General features: G+C 41.1%; 1 protein-coding gene across 3 annotated transcripts in view; it reads right to left on the bottom strand.

Moving 5' to 3' along the window:
• The window catches only part of adcy2b (adenylate cyclase 2b (brain)), a 65,309-nt gene that overhangs the window by 30,773 nt on the left and 13,449 nt on the right, over positions 1-21,087 (bottom strand). For all 3 annotated transcript variants that reach the window (XM_074686161.1, XM_074686162.1, XM_074686160.1), the window contains 5 exons: positions 16,668-16,865; positions 8,476-8,637; positions 5,818-5,967; positions 1,957-2,105; positions 1,038-1,149 (listed from right to left, as the gene is read on the bottom strand). In XM_074686161.1, the coding sequence (XP_074542262.1) occupies positions 1,038-1,149; positions 1,957-2,105; positions 5,818-5,967; positions 8,476-8,637; positions 16,668-16,865 (771 nt within the window). The remainder of the gene's footprint in view (positions 1-1,037; positions 1,150-1,956; positions 2,106-5,817; positions 5,968-8,475; positions 8,638-16,667; positions 16,866-21,087) is intronic.

The following is a 21,087-nucleotide window of genomic DNA, read 5'->3' as shown; positions in this document are numbered from 1 at the left end:
ATTTTTAAATGACTTTCTAAAAACTTTTAGGGAATCATCATCGTCTTCAATGGCTGCCGTCTGCTGTTATGAGTGGTCATCATCTTCAGTTTCACAAAGTGGTTTCTTTCACAGAAACCATAAAAACCATGAACCATGGTGGAAAATGAAAGAAGGTTTAGGCATTTACAATAGCCCAGACATATCCCTAATGCCCCTCATTCAAGTTGGTAATAAGAAAAAAAAATGAATATTTCTGAACCAACATTCCCAGGAAATTTTAGAAACAAGTTGACCGCTACTTTCCAATATTTCAAAGCTACAATTCCTGCGGATTTTTTCAGGAAATTTTCCTGAATTTTACCTGAAGTTTTCCACCCCTTTCCACCCTAACGATGGATAATCTTTAAATCTACCCAAAAAAGTAATGTCTGAGATTCATCTCTCCCTCCAACAACCTGCACCTTTATTATTTAGATGATTCACATGATCAGAAAAAATAAGATGAGAAAGATAAGAGGAAAAAAAGATCAGAAAAGTAAAAAAAATAAAAGAAGATAAGAAAAATGAAACAGGAACATAAGAGGAAAGAAAAAAAACATAGAACAAAAGGTTTTGAGGAAAAATAAAGGGCCAACAGGAAAACAGTAAAATGATATGGAGAAAAGAGCGGGTAAGATGAGAGATATGAAAGAAAAAAAAGGAAAAGAAGGAGAAATAAAAAAAGACAAGTAAAAAGTTGAGAAGTTGAAGCAGAAAAAGAATAAAAGGAAAAGGAGGAAAAAGATCCTCAGTGGGGCAGCCTCATTTTTGAAGCTGTAGGCCGTTGAGGATAATGTGGGATAAAAAGAAAAGAATAAAACAACATAAATAAAATAGGTTGAGTTTACCGCGACTGGTAGATAAAGGTATAAAGGAAACCTCTGCAGTGCTTTTTTTTCATTTTTGAACTATTGCACCATTGAATGCATTTTACAGGGAATGGTTTTACTTTTTTTTTTCTTGCACCCCTTGTTTGTAAATTGGTATAAAACTGTTTGTGAACCTGTTTTCTTTACCTTTGCAATCTGGTCAAACTTGCCGAAGAGTTCATTCAACATATGCACCAGTTCACCTGGAGAGCAGTCACTGGCCAGCCTGGTGAAGCCCACGATGTCAGCGTACAGGATGCTGCAGAAAGAAGAAAATAATGACAAGAAAGTTAATATATAGTATATAATAATTCAAATACAAAGTCATAGCACACTTTGTGATAATTTGCACCATGACAGGAGAGAAAAAAGGGATTTAACTAATAAATTAAGATGGATACGGACTGTTTGGGCTCATGCAGACCTCAGACTGGAAGTGTCCCTAAGCCCACTGTCATCTCTTCTCTTCTTTCTCATACCACGGCCCCCCACTGGGTTACAATGTGACCTGAGTCATCACATCCATGTTCTGAGAAATATTATCCTGTGAGCTCGAACATGTGTCAGCTTTTGAAAGACTATAGACAGATCAATATGGAGACATACAGACGTGTGAGTACATACACTCCGTTTACTGTACGCTCTAACAATGTTCCTCCTGTGAAGCACATAGGTGACGCAGGAAGAAGCTCTTATGTTTAGCCTGGCATATTTTCTTTCAATCTCACTGATACAGAGGAGAGTGTTATCTACAACATGTGACATAGGCTCCTCTTCATTTGGCAAAGTGACCTCAGAGCACAATGAAAGTGGATTAACTCAGAATTAGATTTGGCCATGACAAAGAAAAGTGACAAGAAGGGATAAAATAAAAGTGGCTGACGTAGGGTCGAAGGAGCGTAAAGTATAGAGGCTTTCTGAAGGTAGGAGTAAGTAGAGAGAGGGAGAACAAAAGAAGATGAGAGGGGGAGGATGAGAGGGTATAGGGAATTCAAGTCCTGAGATAAGAGCAGAAAATAATAACCTCTGAGATGTGGAGGCAGAGATATAGGAGAAGGAACCTGACCTGACATTCGTGTGCCGTTGAACATAGAGGTTATGGAAATTGTTGGTGCTCTCAGTTCGACCAAAGTTGGGTCCCTGCAGCCGCTGGATGATCTCGGCTTTCATCACTCGGGCTATGTGGGCGGGCAGTAAGGATAACAGCAAACGTTCCTGCAGACAAGACGTGGGTGAGGATACGGGAAGATGTGAGACAGTCAAGCAAGTCAGAAGAAGAACAAAAAGAAGAACAAGGGAAAAATATCGAAGAACTATCTCAGACCTGAGTTTTTAAATGTTTGCTAAGTTTGGTGCTGTTTATTGTTATTTTTCAGTTTTTGAAGCCTTTAATGAGGAAGAGAGGGCAGTGATAGAGCAGAAACCAGGAACATCACATGACAAAGTTTTACCGGGTGTTGACATTTTGAAGACTGGTCCACGTTTTCTGAGACTGAATAACAATTTTTTTTTTTTCTTTTTTACCAAGTAGAAAATTATTCATTTTTGCTGCTTGAGTTAAACAAATGGTAAAACACATATGTTTCTGTAAATACTGTCAGTATTTCTTCTAAAAGACTGCGGCTTGCTCATGGCTCAAGCTCCCCAGTCAAGTCCACTGCAGGCTGTTTCAGAAGCTCCCGGTTGAGCAGAACATGAAATGTGCATGAGTGAAACAGAACACAACAGGACTGGACTGAAAAAGCCGACAGAGCGTTACATGTTTTTGTTTATACCCATGAAAGCTGCCAGTGATCAATCACCTGTAGCTGTTGTTGTGTCGCCATGTGAGCTGTGGGTTTTTTGCTTTGATCAGGGACCGTGTTGTTTGGGGGTGATTTGAGTTTGTGTGTGTGCATAAGAGTGCATATTAGAGAAAGTGAACAGCAGCTGCCTTAGGGGTGTGACTCATAAATGCATCTCACAGCAGAGAGGGTCATTACATTGTTCACACACCGCAAGCTCATTTCCTAAAACACAACAGCAAATTAAATGGAGAGCAGTGTTTGGAGAGATGTGTGTGCCCATGTGTGTGCTCCCGTGTGTGTGTGTGTGTGTGTGTGTGTGTGTGTGTGTGTAGGGGGCCGGCTAAAAATAGAAACCCAAACCTACCATTCTTTTACTTATTCATTACTGGAGCAGTATGGAAACTCGACAGTGGGTGTGAGGGTGTTATAGCCCGAGGAGGTTTGGCTTTAAAAATTCTGAGTTGAATTTATGATCAGCTGTGATTTGTTTGGAGCCACTAAATGAGATCTGGATATTTGATTAGTCATATACAGACATTTGCATAAATGCTCTTTTGAACAATTATGCAAATGTGCACACACACACACACACACACACACACACACACACACACACACACACACACACACACACACACACACACACACACACACACAGGTTGCTGATAAGTTGTTTTAATCTATTTCTAAAAAAATAAAAAATAAAGTTCAATGACTAATCATATTTATTAAATTTGAAATTAAGAGGATGACTAGTTTGTGCTGTTTAATTTCACGTTACATTTCAGTGGTCAAACACCAGGGCTCATGTAAAATGTTGAGAGAATGTCAGTTATTAGAGGTGAAAAGGGGCTATGAACTTTAAAGGTTAGAACTAGGGCTGCAGGATATTAGAAAAAAATGTGTTTCCTACGATTTATATAGCGTTATCTTCTCACGTTTACTGAATCTGTTAAGCTGAATTTTCTGTGAAATGATAACAGACTCTCACCTAATTGTCTCTGTCTCTCTCTGACCGCTATTTCTGTTGGCAAAGAGTTTCAATCATGTTGACATCTGTTAATTATTGATATTGATCTATTATATTTCCTGCAAGTGACTATTCTGACATCAGGTCAGACTTTTTAATAACCTGCTCCTGCAAAGAGGTTCCCTCTTTAGAGTTTCTGTCCAGGACCAAATAATATTACAAGGATATAAAAAATTAAATATGAGCAGACACGCAATGGCTCACAAATTAGTCCTCCTGTGTTTTGCCATTTTTGTAGGCTTGAATATTTGGAAAAATATGAAATAAAGAAAAGTAATGTTTAGAACAGATATCTAGAACAAGTATAACATGATGCATGGATATTGTGCAAGCACATATTTTGATGACGATACTGAAACAATATATCGTGCAGCCCCGGTGAGAACACATTTTTGCCTTTGTCTTCTAGTTAAAGAGGGGATATTCTGCTTTAACATATCTTAAACATGGATGTGCTGGTTCTGCTTGAGGTTTCTGCCTGTTAAAGGATGTTTTTCTTGACATTGATAATAAAAGCTGCAAAAGTCGCTTCTCATGGTGGGTCAAGATGTGATCAGACTCCTTACTGTGTCTTCATGTTGGGTCTTAGATAATAATAAAACATAGCAAAACATGCTGACAGCTAAAATACACTGGATGCGTCTGCAGTGCGTCTCTGTTCAGTCACAGCAAACGGATCAAATAGGTTTCATTCAAGTCAATGTGTCAGGTCACACTAGATGAGTCAAAACGTGTAGACATGTCCCTGATATAATAAAGGATTTTGCTTCATCGAAGTACCTCGGATTGCATGCTGTTTTCTAAAGTTCTCCCGTCCTTGAATCCTTGAAGAGCACCAGGTCTTACCTTTGTAGCACACGTTTTGACCCAGTGCAGCACTCATCCCTACCTTTTCTTCACACTGGATCCGTTCTGTTGCAATATGTCTGCGTGGCTGGTCCGCGGTGTTACAGGTACTTCGCAGACATCCTACTTTTAATGGATGTGGAGCTGTGACGCATAAATTCAGCGTAGGAAAGATCGAGTGGGACAAGAAGTTGTGACCAGAAACTACCTAGAACCACCCAGTGACTTTCAAGACAAAACAAACTGTGTCAAAAGCAGTTCATATTTATCTCGACTATGATGATAAACGGGCATAATGAGCAGAGTCAGACCAGGAGTCACCAGGTTTGAGGTTTTACAGTCCAACATGAATAAAGAGAGACCTATCAATTGAGTGGGAAGCGCGGGAACTCCTCGGTCTGTAACTGTCAGTCACGCTGCTTGTCTGACTAAACACGCAGCAGGTGTAAGTTGACAAACGCAGTCAAGACGCAGTGCAACAGAGTCACACTGCAGACGTATCCGTTGTATTTCAAACGTGAGATGACACTCATTGTGATTTGGGGCAATATAAATAAGATTTATTGATTCTCTGGACAGTCTTGGCAGTTGCAATATCAGTGCTACACATGAGACTAGCCAGAGTTAAAACAGTATCACATGGTCACCACACATAAGCCTGTAGTTAACCAGTCCCTGTTGTGAACTAGCTTCAGTTTAAAGGTTGAAAAATTTATCTTTCAGTTTAATCCATCTGCAACACCCTTCATCTGTTATTAGCCCCGAATCATGGAGGGCAGTATGGATAAATTAGTAAGCAGTATCAGTCACAAGAGGCAGTATGGGTATTGATGCTGATATTGATACAGCCCTAAGGAAAACCATCTCCAGGCAGCAATAAATGCTAACCCTGAGGTAGTGCGTCATAAAAAGTCAGGGACTTGGTGAGGGAGTCAAAGGAGGGTGTAATTGAGGAGAGCTGTAAAGCCTCCAGAGGATGTCATTAAGGACTGATTGTACCTGGTGATTGTGACAGAGGACAGGTCAATAAAGACAATCCATCAGCCGCTAAGTTAAAGACAGACCTTACATGTGCAATGAAGTGGCTATCCTTGCTTTACAGAGGCATTCTGTGATATAAATGTAATCCACAGCTGATAAATGATCTGATTACCTGTTAGACTTGTTGGTCACATTGAAACAAAGGACTAGGTGTGAGTTAACATTAAGACTAAAATCACACACCTATTTTGTGTCCACTGTGTGTGTGCATGTGTGTATTCACCTGCTGATGCTTCTCAAACTCCAGTTTGATGGGGGACTTGATGCAGTTGCAGGTGTCTTGGTAGGTCTGTTTCAGAGCCAGGTCCATCAGATGTTTGTGGTACGCTCCGGCCAGGTTACCACAGGTAAAGATGATCACATTAGCTAAGATCTGCCACCACAAGTGAACACAAATACAAACAGAGAAAAAAAGACATTAGAGGAGCGGGAGCAGGTGACGCATGTTCCAGGTATGGCTGAATGTGTAATTTCCCTGTTATCTGCTTCCTCTCTTTATGCCTTGATTACTGCCCCATAAAAGCCAGAGCACACACTTCGATCGTCCTGTTCCACCGATACGTCAACCTGGAGCTCTTTAAAATGTGGCCTTACATGTCAATACGCTGGCCATGTTGCTGTATATGAGACAGGTCTGGAGAAAGACTTATAATCACCTGTGAGTTCACGACTCAGACCAGCTCGCGTATGTCCAACCTTTACTGCATATATACAATTTTAACCTTCAATATGAATCCAAAACAGAAAAGTGTGCTCTACAAACTTGTTATTCAAATTACAAATACAATCATCATAAGGTTAAAAACAGGTTGTTTTCTTGTATATTTTTCTCATCCCATTTCCTTTGAAAAAGTCTCATAATTACACATTTGCCTGCTCATAATCCACAGTTAAAATGAGAACCCCAAATCGATTGTTTTTTAAGGTTATGTTTCGGTATGTGGTTGGGTCAGATCCATTTACAGAACATAGACCAAAGTCTCTAAGACACGTCAGCCAGGCAAAGTTAAGCAATGAGAAGATAGATATGTCTTTTTTCTCTGCTGAGAAGATTTCTTGGATTTACTTGTAGTAATAGCAGTCACAGGGGCTGAGTTATCAAAAAGAAAAAGGAGGTCAGAGCAGGAGAAAGCTAAACAGGAGAGTGTTAGAGCATGGGCTGAAGCATGGGTTAAGCTGTTTTTGATAACTTTGATTCCAACCCACAGTCAGCAGTTATTCTGCAGTGGTCTGTTCAAACTTGAGAGTCTATCAATAAAATGAAGAGTGACGTTACATTAGCTCTGCTTGGTAGACAACTGGCAGGACATACCATAACCAGGATTCACTGGGCTACCAGTTACACTAAGTGTAGCTGGCTACTAAACTACGGTACAAATTTTCAAAGTTTGCTTGTCAGGTTTTCAAACAACAGGGCTACGTAACTGTTGATCAATACCTTGCCTCCTCGCATCGTATCCAGTAAAAAGTTGTCTTGAACAAAGAAAAGTTGTTCTAAAATCAAGACCTGATCTATATTCATTCCCATAAAAAAACACACGCCATGTTAAGAGTTACATCTTCAGGACAGTGTGCATGAGGCCCAGGGCCAAAAGGTGGTGCTGCAGTCCAATTTAAACAGATCCTGCTCTCAGCATCTTTAATGTATCATTAGCCACGTTTCCACCAAGCAGTCTGGTTTAGTTCAGCATGGTTTGGTACAGTTAAGCCTGATCCCGCCTGCAAACTGTGCCCTCTTGTGGTAGGGGGCGTGTAAGTTGGATGCCAAAAGCTGCAGCTGTTAAATAATAGCGTGACACCATAGCGGCGCAACACAGTTTACCCCGCTAATAAATCCAACAAAGAAGTAAAACGCGACACAGTAAACAAAGAGCACAGATGGAAGACATGCAGCAATTTGTCCTCTCTGTGATTGGCATGTAACTCTTTGATACAAAGTGCAATCAAGCTTTGTTTCAGAGAAGACTGTGTGATGATTCTTCCAACGATTCAACAGTCTGCAGTGTTGTAGCTCCACCTTCTGAGAGCAGATTGGTTCAGTCTGGCACCCACACGAAATGGTCCCAAAAAGGGGGCCAGCTCGTCTTAGTTATTTGGGGATAAGTCAGTGGAAACGCCACAAAATGTGCAACGTACCAAGACTAACCGGTCTGCTTGGTGGAAACGTGGCTATTGAATCACCTCTGTGAAATACTGGAATAATGACATATTGTAACAATCCGTATCAAGTGCAGCTCGTACGCTGTGTTCACTGATACTGTAATCCATCCCTAACAGCTCCGCCACCAGCCGGGCTCTGGAGATATTTCCTCGGTTCTCCTGATTAGCTAATCCGGGCCTGATTCAAGGCCACTGAGGGTCTTTGATGATGTTATGTTGCTGGAACACACTGTGTTCAGGCTCAGATGGCCACATTTTAACAACTTCACTTTACTTTATTTTATAGATTTTATAGTTCTCCTTCCCAACTGTGCTGTTTGAGTTTGGCGTTTTTTCTGATGCAGTTTCAGAATGTGTTTGTGCTGAGTGTATGGTGCACTACTCCATCAACAGTGGGTTCATTTTGAGCCTCTGTTATAAAAGCCGCGTCCTGGGTATATTAAAATGCAGTTCATTTGACTCTGGAGGATTTGCTGAATGCTGTGTCATGATGGTGCAGGATCACTTTAATGCTTTACAGCCTTGGACCCTTTTAAAATGTTAGATTTTATCATTTCCAATCCTGCATGGAACAGCTCGACCAAAACGACGCGCTGACTCCTGTGCTGCCACTCACAGTGCTGTGAAGTCATAATTCAGGCCTTCAGGGGTCAAAAACAGGAAGTGAGGAGCAGAGTCGTCTTCAACAACAGCAGCAGCAGGAAGGTTTTCTTGGTCTTACCTGCCAGACCAGAGGCTCCAGTTCTGTGACAGTGAAGGCCAGACAGACGCTGAGGGTGACAGTGTGAGAGGAGCAGGTGATGGCGCTGGCAATAATCGCCCCTCTCATGGAGAAGGGTAGCATGGTGTAGACGACAAACACAATAAAGAGGAAGAAGGACACCTGCAAACAAAAACACAAACAAACAGGACGTCAGTGTGTTTATCTGTAAAAACAAGAACTCAGAGCAATGCAGCACAATCGCACTGACAATATATTTTCAAGAACTACTGTCAGATTTTTTTTTGTAGCTCTGACTGGTTTAAAATCCCAACGCTAAAGGTTAACATTGAGCAATTAGCCACTACGTCAGAGGGATCTGCAAGCTACAGAACTCTCCTACACTGCCATGCTGTAACAACCTCTTTAGCAAAATTGCTATAATTGGGGCTGTAATCACGTCAAGCATTAGTCGCCAACCAACTCTGGCTGATTTTAACTGAAGCACTGCCAAAAAGTATCACAGCAAATGTTCAAATGAAGATGAGGAAACTGTCAGTGCTCAAATCCCAGTAGAGGTGTGACTTCCAATGTTGCACTGCTGCACCTGAGTGTATGATAAGATGAGGAGGCTGCTTATTATGCAGCAACCGTCTCAAAGTCGTGTTATTAGCCTCCCTAAAAAGTTAAAGATGACATACAGGAGCAGAGGCATTTGATGTGTTTCCTGCTTGTTAACTGTTGAGGTTTTTATCAAACTTTGGACTTCCCATCTGCTCTGACTGTAGACATATCTGGACGTCTGTTTCCTTCTGGGTTCGTGCTCGATACCTTGTGACTTATCCTGCTTTGTCCCTGTCCACTTCCCCTCCTGTCCGTCCACCCCTTCCTGTTGTGGTGGTGTCCAGAGAAGAAAGGTCACAGTTTGAACTGGGACACCAGATGACCCCTGACCTTCCTGCCTGTCTGTTTATTTCCTCTACTTTGCAGGTTCAAAGAGCTGGTCTGCACACAGGAATCTTCTGCATGGAGTGAGTGAACTAGATCTGCTGAACAAAAGAGCTGACATCAGTTCATCTTGGCAGCTTCTCATGCACTGTGACTCATATTACCAGACAAAATAAAGATAGAAATGCAAATTTAACTATTTCTGTTTCCACTTTGGAGTCCTGAACTGCTTTGTAGCAAGTGCTAGCCAGGATGAGCTGTTCACATGCTTCTCATAGTGTGTTGCATTAACATTGTTAGCGGTGAAAGAGTACTTAGTGATGCATTACACAGCTTAGAGGGAGACACACAGAAATGAACAGAACACTGGAGAAATGGGATCATTTGGCTGACCGAGTTCAATTTTAAAGAAGTTCTGGGAACAGAAAATGCAGTTAAGGTGTTTTTGAATGTTTTGAGTTTCTGAACCAGCAAAGAGAGAGATGCTGGTGTCAGAGCAGAGGATCTTTATATCTTTTCAAACGACCAACACCTGAGCCTCGGCTCGGACCTCTGGGAAAATGGGTGCAGATGGAATCTGTTTAGATGTCTTAGGGAATAGAGAATGGCAGTCCAATTCCAGGTGTGTCACCTGCTCCGCTCTGACATGCAGGTAACCAGACACACTTCATCTCCTCGGCACCCCGGCCAGAATCCTAATACACACTCAAAGACCTTCAAATGGCAGCTGTGGCTCTCTCATCTCTCTTCAGCTCTTTGGATGTTTTTCCTCTCTAGTTTCAGAGCACACATTCCTCTCTCTGTGAGCAGACGAAGACAGCACACGCTCACTTGGCTCAACGCACCCAGATGCACAGATATGTATGCTCTAATACCCACAACAGAAATATCTGGCCTTTTGTTCCCTTCAGATCAGTTCAGCACTAAGCAGCTCAACACAAACTCATTCATACGCTGGTCCTCATCACTCCTATAGATCTCTGGCTCATTGCACCAGCTCTGAATAAACTGTCTTTAGTAAGGTTATATATGTCTATCATAAATCATATGCTGGAACTAGTCAGATTGTAAATTTCAGAGGGGATATTGTGCTTTTTTCAGACTTTATACTATCCCTCTGGTGCTCTTGTAGTAGTTGTCTATGATTTACAGCTTAAAAAACTGTTTTACTCAAACTGGTGTTATAGCCAAGTCTGTTTTCAGCCTCTGTCTGAGTAGCTTTGTTTTAGCTGCTGTCTCTTTAAGGCCCCCTGCCCCACAACCCCTCTTGGGTCTGATTGGCCAGTCCTCTGGAGGCCTGTTGAAGGAGGAGCTTTGCGCAGACCGTGATGTTTGAGGCCCACCCTTATAAAATGTCTAGGGATGCACAATATTATCGGCACAATATCTGTATCGGCTAATAAAAGCTTAAAAACACGTTTATCGGTATCTGCGGATATGAAAATTTCTGCCGATATGCACAGCCGATAAGGTGCTATTCAGTTAGGATTATTATTATTTTCCATCTGAAAAATAAGCTCCTTAAATAAAATGTAGCACTTCATTTATTTGCACTGCAGAGCTCTGTGTCTGTCACCAGGTTGTTACAGTAGCTCTAAAATAATCAAATGCAACTTGGTTATGTTTAAAAATGCATTGTACATTTAAAGTTCATGTGATCTAATGAAATTATTTTTCTGTATTTCAATACTGAATGTCTTGAGTTTGAAAAAATAATACATTTCTTATTTATGGTAAAATCAAATGTTTTTTGTCTTGTTTTATGTGTGTTTCTTAAACAAATAAGACCGTCACAATAAGAGTGACTTCGCTTTCTTTACAGTGAAAAAAACAAACAAACTTGTGATTATCAGTATCAGCCAAAAGGGGTTTCGATATATCGGCATATCGGATATCGGCAAAAATCCAATATCATGTATCCCTAAAAATGTCCTGTAGCAGTTAGGAGATCCTTATGTCATGATGTCATCAATCAAGCAAGTCTTGAGAGGATCTTGTGAACCTCTCATGAAGATCTCAGTAAGATCTCATTCTATTTTCAGACCTGACCCTTTTGATCAGTTTACAGACAGATTCAGGGGTTTTGACAATATATAAATATGTAGAGGTTTAAAAATGTCCACACATTTATTGTAAACATCCAGCATCCATTCCATATATCCAGCGTGATACCCCCTCTTTAAGTTGTGTCATCATTTCGTTGCACCACAGCGACTTATGGTACATCTTAACTAGTATTACCCAAACTACATAAAATGTTGCTGCAGATGTTGTGTTTTTGTCTCATCTGGCCAACCAAAGATGAGCCTTAGTTATTAACGGTGTATTTGTTTCAGCGCAAACTCTGATGCTTTGTTGACTGTATAAACAAGCTAACAGCTAAAACTGTCAACAGGAGTGCAACAAGCATTTCTTATGGTAACACTTACTTTGTGGTGTGAATATGAACAGTGAAATCTTTAACCACTTCGTAAGCCTCTAGTATGACAGTGGTTATACATTGTGAAGATGTAGCTCCTCATCCATACAATCCCATCTTTGCAAATGATGCCATGTGACAGTCGGTCTGTTTCGGAGGACTTCACACCTCCTCAGAGCTACGTTCCAAGATGTAAATTAAGCCGATGTTAAATTGTGCCTAAAATGTTAGTAAAGTGCAAACTCCGTTTTAAATTAGAAACTAGAAAAGCACTCAGAGAGTGCAGACCTCCACCAAACATATTGTGGTTTTCACTGAACACTTGAGTCCTACTTTAATGTTATACTCCCTTTCAGCAGACTGTCTGCTACAATTTGGTGTTAGCTGCAGGTTTGTATGATAATTTGTTTCCTGACAGTGTTGAAAATGATGACGACCCAGAACATATTTCATATTACGGATCTTAGTATCCAGAATATTGCCAGGATCTGGATCATACTCTTACATCTGTCAGAAATTATTGTTTTGCAAAGCAACCCGACCATCTATTGTGGAGTTATATACACATACGGTGAAAACGACCCTATATCACAATGACACAGAATCCATAAAAAAAGTCCTGGATCAAGATAGTGATACGGATCACCTCCAAAATGTAATCACTTCTTCCTTATCCCATTATGACCATTTCCTGAAAATTTCATCAAGATCCGTTTGTTACTTTTTGAGTTATGTTGCTCACAGACAAACAAACAGACAAACTCACTCAAAAACAATCCTTGGCGGAAGGTAATAAAGCTTGAACCGGTCTGCATTTGAGCTTTTACAAAGCTGGTGTAACCCAGAAGAGGTGATGTAGCCATGTTCAGTCTGCTCTCTGGTTAGATCCACAGTCTCCTGAGGAGCTGAATGAATCCCAGAGCTCTGTGCTGAGGGATTGTGACACAGCTCAACAGTGTGCTGTTCATTTTCAGAAAGAGACAGCAATCACACCAGCATGCTGGGGGTTTAGAGGATACCGTCTCCTCTCCTTCCCTCCTCTGTCATTCTCTGTCAAACCTAATCGCGCTCTTTTTCGGGGCTTTGCTGTTATTAGCTCTGTGTTCTTCATCAGACATGCTGTTCTCTCAGTAATCACAACCAATCCAACATGCTGAGAACCGGCTGAACTTCCAGCTGTTCTTTTTTCACCAGATTTCTGCTCTCAGACAAGTTATTTCCTTTCTGCAGAGACAGACAGGCAGGCAGTCAGACAGACAGATAGAGAGCTAGACAGAGAAAGAGAAATATAGATAAAGAGAGAAGGAGTCATGGGAGGTGATTAATGCAGGGTGATTATGTCCTCACAGGTGGCTGATGGTAAAAATACCTCCACCCTGGAGCAGTAAGGGACAGAGAAAAGCTCTCAGGGGGTACTGGGAGTAAATTTGGCCAGGGCGGGTGTGTGGAGAGAGGGAGGGTGTCTTAACAAGAGAAGGCAGGTGGAGAAGCCGGAGAGAGAAATATGGGATTTGATGAATAGGGGGAGACGGTGATACGAAGAGAAAATAGGATTTCTGAGACGGAGAGAGAGAAAAGGTGTCTGGCTCTGAAAACTAATGCGTCTGTCTGCTGATCTGCTCACCTCCAGCTCTCATCAGGCCTCATTAACACTTGTCACATGTGGAATTAATTCTTCGCTCTGGCCTCAAATCTTGCACACACAATCAGTGTCAGAGCACTGACAGATTAATAGGTGAAGGAAACCAGCAGACACTTGTGCATCATAAGGACACTCAGGGATACACGCTCACATGAGGAGCACTTCCTGCTCTGAGGGCACAGGTTGGGATTTCATCACTATCTGTATATAATCTCTCTACACATTTCTTACATCATCATCCTATATTTATTTTACTGTTTGATATAAGGTCATTCTAGCAGTGATCTATATCAGTCAGGCTGCACTTCATCATAACAGATCAGCTGTACTGGTAAATATAAGTATTTCCTTTTTCCTAATGCCACAGGTGTGTATTAACTACATACAGCTTTTACACAATCATCCTGCTAGCCAGAGAAATTTAATATGAGATCATTTCATTCATAAGCAAAAGGCATCTAAAAACACACAGAGAGGGCTAAAGATTACAGGTAATTATATTGTTCTTGATCCTCTTATGAAGGAAACTGTAATCCCCTGTGCAGACTGTGTGTCTCTGTGAAGGCCGGGACTCATGGGAGGTGTCATCATAAAGTACAGGTTTTTGTAACTCTCAGAGGTAACACAGCTAAAATGATGTAAAAGACCTCTGATTAGTTTGTGAATCTGAAGTTATTAAACAGGCAAGGGCTTCGCTAGGGGGCGCTGTATTGGGGAGAGAAGTGAGGATGCTGTAGAACAGAGGGTCTTCAAGGTTTTTCAGTCAAATTATTGATGAGGACCTTTCATTCAAATTGCAAATACTTAATCACAAAGCTAAGAGTTAGGCTTAGTTTCTTCTACAGGAGCAAGTCATGTTTTTCTTTTCAAGCTTAGTAGCTTCTGATTTGGATTATGGATTATGGTGATGTTATGTATAAGTGTGCTTCATCCAGCTGCCTTTAGCCCTTCACTCCAGTCTATCACTGTGCACTGAGGTTTATTACTGGCTGGAGCCGCCTCACCCATCACTGTGAACTTTATACTAGAGCCAGCATTGAATATAAGGCGATATACACACTGGATGACTCTGGTTTACAAGACTCTTCTTGGTTTGTGCACTATCCTCCAGAGAACTGTGAGTCGATATGCCTTAAGATCCAACAATATTTTACATCTCTCGGTTCCTCGTGTTCAAACTGAAACAGGCAAAAGGCTTTCAGTTACTCTGCTCCTTCTGATAGGAACACTCTCCAATCTGAGCTGAAACTCTCAGAACTTGTTTCATTGGAGGCTTTTTGTTCTCTCTTAAAGTGATACTCCGGGATGGAACAAGTTGGGTCCTATCACAAGGTTTAGGGCAGAAATTACCCCTACAGCAGTGTTTTTGTGCAGCAGAAGCCCAGAGCGCTGGCACCAAAGACCCCCTCCCTGCTCCTCTACTGGTTTCCTCTGCACTCAGACGGAGCCATATTTTACTTGACCAAAAACACAAATAAACGGAGTCCCACCGAAAAAATCTGATATCGGTCTGCATTCACGCTTTATTTGGAGAATTTTCAGCGCTTTACTTTCACACAAAAACACCGCTAAATAAGGCTCTAGTTCTCATCGTGTCTCTTCGTCCTGGCAGACTACCTGTGTTTGTTTACATCTAGCACGCCGCACGCGTGGACTGATACACTAAGCGGTGAGCGCCTTGTAGCCAACTGTGGCTCTGCAGCGGAGGTAGCGCCGTTTTACGGCACAATGAGAACTAGAGCCTTATTTAGCTTGATCTCAATGGGTCTTTTTACCTGGTTAAATACAGGTTAAATGAAATAAAATAAAGGACCCTCTAACTGACTTTATACATATTGGCAGAGCAGCAGTAGTGGCGAGTCTTCCTCTGTCTTGAGGAGCTCGAAGTGAATGTTGAATGAGCCTGCATGCAGTTTAAGAGAGCTGCTGTGTTGATGAATGTGTTCATTTCTGACTAAAAGATAACGTCTTAAGATGCAGTCACACTGGCAAACTGTAGCGTGCTTAAACATGCTTCAACCCTAAAGCCCAGTTCGTTTGGTCAGTGTGACCACAAGTGTGCTTAAGCATGATTCACTCCTCTGGGTGAAGAGGTGGGCTTCAGCACGGTTTACTTCATGCACAAGCATGCACACAGCGCGTATGATCCATGACCACAATTGCTCTCTCGACAGTCATTTTCAACAATAGTGGGGTGGTTGAGGGCCGTGTTGGACCAAAACGACTTAAGCACAACAGAGCGTGTAGCAGTGCTCCGTATCTCACTTCGATGACTTTGATGAGATCGCGCTTCCTGTAAACAGACGCTTCACGATGACGTAGGCAGACCATGTGTGTGTGTAATACATGCTAAAGTATTATTATATTGGAGTAGCGTGGCTGGTCATACTCTGCAGTGGTGGAACAGCTCTGCAGGGGGGGCATCCTTCTTGAGCACGGCACAGTTTGGATGGCCAGTGTGACTGCACCCTTAGGTCTCTGAGTATCTACTGATGTGTGTTCAGAGACAATAACATGAGTAAAGATTGAAACATGTGGGAACTTGTATTCAAAAATGTAAAAAAATTGCACAATCAACCAAAAATGTCACAGACCCCCTCGGGGCCGCAGACCTCCTGCTGAAGACGTCTGGGGTTGAAGATTGGAGTGATCTATTTTTCCTTTGTTAAATCATTAACGTAAAACTGAAAAAGCCTGTCTCTTTTTTTGTTCTTGTTGGGACAAAGTGACGATCAGACGACCCCTGAACGGTGAAATGTCCCCTGGTTGGATTTTTCACACTTCCCCTTGACAGTGAGTGATGGGCACATGTTCTCAGTGCCGTACCCTGTCTCTATTTTAAAAAAGACGGTTAATAAAATAAAGAGAGGAGAAAGCAAAGGAAGGCAGACGGTATGTCTGATTTTTAGACCAAATTAGATAAGTCTAGTCTGTGTTTGGAGTGACCCTGATAACAAAGTTCACATGGGATCAACAGAAAAATTATTCTGACAAAAAAACTGATGTTTTCACCACACAACGGAACGCACAGACTGAGCGTGATCCTTTTAGAGAGGTGCGTCATCTGCCAGCAAAAACATGAAAGCCCCCTTAGTCCAACCTACAAAAATCACGAGCAGCAGGAACAGGAAGCTTAGCAGGCTTTTAGCACCAGTGAGCAACACACATCAGTGAGAACTAAACTCAGCACATTGATTTTCCTACCTGGTCCCAGGGGCTGAGGATCCCTCCTGAGAACATGAACAGGTAACCCATGGTGACCAGACAGGCCCATATAAGAAGAGAGAACAGGCCCAGCATCCGCTTGAAGACCGACTCAATGCAGACGAGGATGAAGATGGAGAGGAAGAGGAAGAGAGCAGCAGGGACTGTGATCAGGAACGTCAGGTGGTCCTCTGTATTCTGCAGAAAGAAAAGGAGGAGGATGAGCAGGTACAGCTTTCAGGTTTGAAAACACCCAGAGTCAGTCACAAGATTGGCTTCATTACCCCCACAGAGACAGTCCACTTGGTTCTTTAGTGAGATTAATTTAGAGCCTGTTAGATCTCATATCTTTGATGAAAGATGGATATATTATTTAAGCCTGTAGTTACACTGGGGGCGCCACTGTGACACTGAACGCTAGTTGCTACCTGAAACAACAGAGAAAAAAAAGATGGTGGGAGTCAGCCATGTTTCATGGTAACACAATTCACACAGGCAGCGCCACACTACACAACATTTGGTCAGTGCTGTGTACTGCAGAGCTGATCCCTCTCCATTCTAGTCAAAAGGGGTGGGAGAAAAAAAAATCGAAAATTGTCATGTAGGGGTTTTTTGTTTGATATTTTTAAGATCGGGATTCTTTGCAAAAAAATCTTTTTTTTTTTTATTTCTAATTCAATTTCTTCATTTCAGTGTTTGTTTATGGATTTGAAAAAAGTTACCACTTTTCTCCAGTAGAGGATAAAATGTTTCCCTCTGACTCACATGATGTGCATTATGGGAAAATACAGCTCCTGATATAGCCTGTAGACATCAACATCATTTAATTTTTCACATGGTGCTAAAAAAGCAAACTAAAAATCGTAAATATTGAAGAATCCCAATTTAAATCGAATCAGCACCCCAAAAAATCGTACTAGAATAGAATCGTGAGAATAGCGTATCGTCCCAGACCCAGTCAATGCTCATGTTTACACAGGGAGCACCACAGCGTTCATGCTCCACCTTGTGAGCATCTTCCAGCTCTGATGGAGATATCAACCAAGTCTATTTCAATTTAAGAGGGAAGGAACTTACAGACTTTTGAGTCAGAGCTAAAACAGTTGAAATGAGCGACACCAACACTGAAGATAATTTACATCCTACCAGCTCCAAGCAGGAAGAAAATATCACTGATAAAAATGAGTGCTTAACTACAGTAGCTGAGGTATTTAAGCTATTTTCAGACAGTTAAAAAACAGGGCAGTAAGCAAACTGATCGAAAGATAGGCCAGCTAACACAGGTAACAGCACAAACCCTCTCTACTTGTTCTAACCATAGACTGTATAAAACATGGACATAGTCCAGGCGACGTCACCCGTCTGTTTCTGAAACAGAAAATGAAGCACATCAGCTGTAGCTGCCATATTGGTAGTGGCAGGGGCTTCACCTACAGCCATAGGGTGCCTGTCGGTCAAGTGACCCTCAGCTGTGCCTCTGATTGGGCGAGCTTGTGATCTTAATATCCTCCAAATGGCAGGATTTGAAAAAAAGTTTTTTGAACCAGACTGTAGGTTAATTTCTGCTTTGAAAACAGATTTTTTTTTTGCTTGGTGTGTATGTGACTTCCGGTACTTCCAGAGTCAGCCTCAAGCGGACGTTCAAGAAACAGCAGATTTTAGCACTTCCGCATTGTCTCATATTCTTAGACTGGAGGTTGCCGCTTGGTTCTAACACACCTAAGAAATAAATCAGAGCCCCCCCCCCAAAAAAAAAATTGTGGACCTTTAACCAGACAAGTAAGTGTGACCCCCATAGACTGTAAAAAAAAAAAAAAAAAAAAAAAAAAGACCATCAGTTTGAAGTGAGGTCCCCACAAAAACTGCTCCCCCTGGTGACTGGCTGCAGTATAGGTCAAAAACTCAGTCTCCCCAGTCACCACTGACAGGCTGTGGTCAAGATTTACAAAATAAATAAATCCCATAGAAAAAAATATGAAGATATTATTGGTCTCATTGTGTTTAAGTCCTCTTTTTTTCTGAAAAGTTTCTTTTACATTAGTTATAGATTAAAAACAGGGTTTTATGTCATGTTTAATGATGATTGGCAGATGCTGTTATCATGTAGTTTTTTTCAGGAAACGTCAGATATGTCAGGAAGGAGAGCCAAGAAGAGTTAAAACTTTGTAAAGAGAGAAAAAATATATATATATTTTTGTCACCTGGCTCCCCCCTGACTCTCTCAGGGTTCCTCTTGGTCTCTGCTGTGTAGGCTCTGGCTGCATGATGGCAGCTCCTGTGACAAGGCTTTTTATGGCTTTAAAACCATACACTGGTAAAAGGCAGAGCCACACTGTCCATTCCATCTGTAGCCTATGGTAACCCCCGCTGCTAACTTTTAAATCAGATAAATTGATAGTACATATGTTCTCACCTATTTCATTGTCAGTGTAAGAGCATCATTTTCTTAGGATTTCTAAATCTGTTTTTATGCCACATTAACTATTCATTTAATTAATGTAACAAAATAAAACTTTCAGGAAGTGTGTAAAGCAAAAGCATTAGCACTTTAAACATTTTTAATGGCCACCACAATGTAGTAAAGCGGGAAACAACACTGTGAAGCACTCATTTTGCTGTAGTTATCAAAATCACGGCGCTTTTAACCCTAAGCAACCTTTAAGGAAGTGTATTATTCACAATTATTCTCTACTGAGCTGATCTACAGTTGTTACGCTGATATATCTTTGTATTTAATTTAATTTAAACAGTTCGACGAAAGGAGCGTAAAGATAACTTTAAACAACTTTTATTGTGCCTTTGAGGTTGTCTATCCAAAAGAAGAAATTGAAGCAGGAAGAGAAGGACTGAACCAATTGAAGGTCAACCTACTGTCCCTCTGAGCCACAGCTGCCCGAAAAGAAAAAAGAAGTTACAGCAAACCAGAACAAAAAAAGAAGCCCAAACTATGAAATGTTTGAATCCATGAAATCAACTCAACTGTACACAACGGAGGACAAAAGTAAGAAGAAAGAAACGACTGTCCCTTTATTTTTGCACAGGGTTGGAATTAGTAAGTTGTCATAAAGATGTAACAAGTACAACATGACACACGCTCGAACAGACAGACGGCAAACAGATCAACAGATAGACAGTCTGAGCCCAGAGAATGTGCTACAGCATCACTTCTACGCTCGCACTGTCAAAGTCAGCATTTAGCTGTCAGTTCACTTACACACACAAACACGCACACACACACACACACACACACACACACACACAGGAAACTTACTCGCTAATGTTGAAATACTCAGTGCATGCAGCAAAATGAGACACTTCTAAACCCTTTAAAATGATACACATCTTGTTTTTGAGTTTGAAAAAAGCCCTTTTTTTGTTTCAAGGGACAAAAAAAAAATCAGAAATACATTATTTCAAAATCTTTTCCATAATAAATATTATGGGCTGAGATTTGTGTAATTAGAAACTGAATTTTAATCATTATGTTGAATCTCCAAAGTATGATCTGATATAGATTTCATTTCTTTTTTCATTTTTTACATTTATTTATTTAATTTGCCTTGAAATTGAATCAAATCTACTTGAAAGTTTAACGCACTCAAGCACAGATTCAATATGTGATTTTAACATTTGTTTCTTTCTGTTTTCTTTTGACACGGTAGCTTTGGCAAGACAAGGCTTCAGTACTGGACTTCACAGCTGTGGCAGTGGACATTTGTGCTGAGGTGGTGGTATACATCATTACTTTTGAATAGCATAAGTGGATCAACTTTTCTGGGAGTTAACGTTTTTGTCAATGAATGAAAGGTTAAAGGAGTTCACTTTTTATCAAACCTGTGCTTAGGCAACAAAATGATGAATAATAATGAAATAAGAAAAATAATAAAACACCTCATGTTTCTGTTTACGTAGGCACCACAAAATGACAAATAAAAGTTAGCTGTGTTTTACACTCAAACTTCTGTAACCTGGATTCACGTGTCTCATTAGTATTCATGCCAACATCAGCACCTTTCACTTCCTCTTACTGTCTTCATCCTGAGCACTTCAATCTCTCTGACCCAGCCACGACCTCTGCATCTTCCTGAGGCCTGCAGCAATTTTCTTATTATTCATTCAGAGGCAAAAGTAGAACGCCTCTGCTGATTTCAACGAAAACATGATTCGCCATGCAAATTACCCTCATTCAAAAACATGCACACAGGAAAAGGGGTGGGAACAAAGAAAGCACTGTTTCTCTTTGCCCTTTCAGGTCAGAGTAGATATGGGAAGAGCAGTAAAATCACCATAATTTGTTCAAGGAGAAAGCTGAAACTCTCGCTGAACTAATGCTTGCAGACACCCACATGAAGTATTTTAAGTTGTTCCTAAGTCATGATGGCCCTGACAGGTCCAGTAGCTCTAAATGTTAAATTAGCAA

The sequence above is a fragment of the Halichoeres trimaculatus genome, unplaced genomic scaffold (genome assembly GCF_033239565.1).
Source record: "Halichoeres trimaculatus isolate MK-OKI-2021-1 unplaced genomic scaffold, fHalTri1.1 fHalTri1_scaffold_14, whole genome shotgun sequence".
Taxonomy (NCBI): Eukaryota; Metazoa; Chordata; class Actinopteri; order Labriformes; family Labridae; genus Halichoeres; species Halichoeres trimaculatus.
This window is presented reverse-complemented; position numbering and strand designations above follow the sequence as displayed.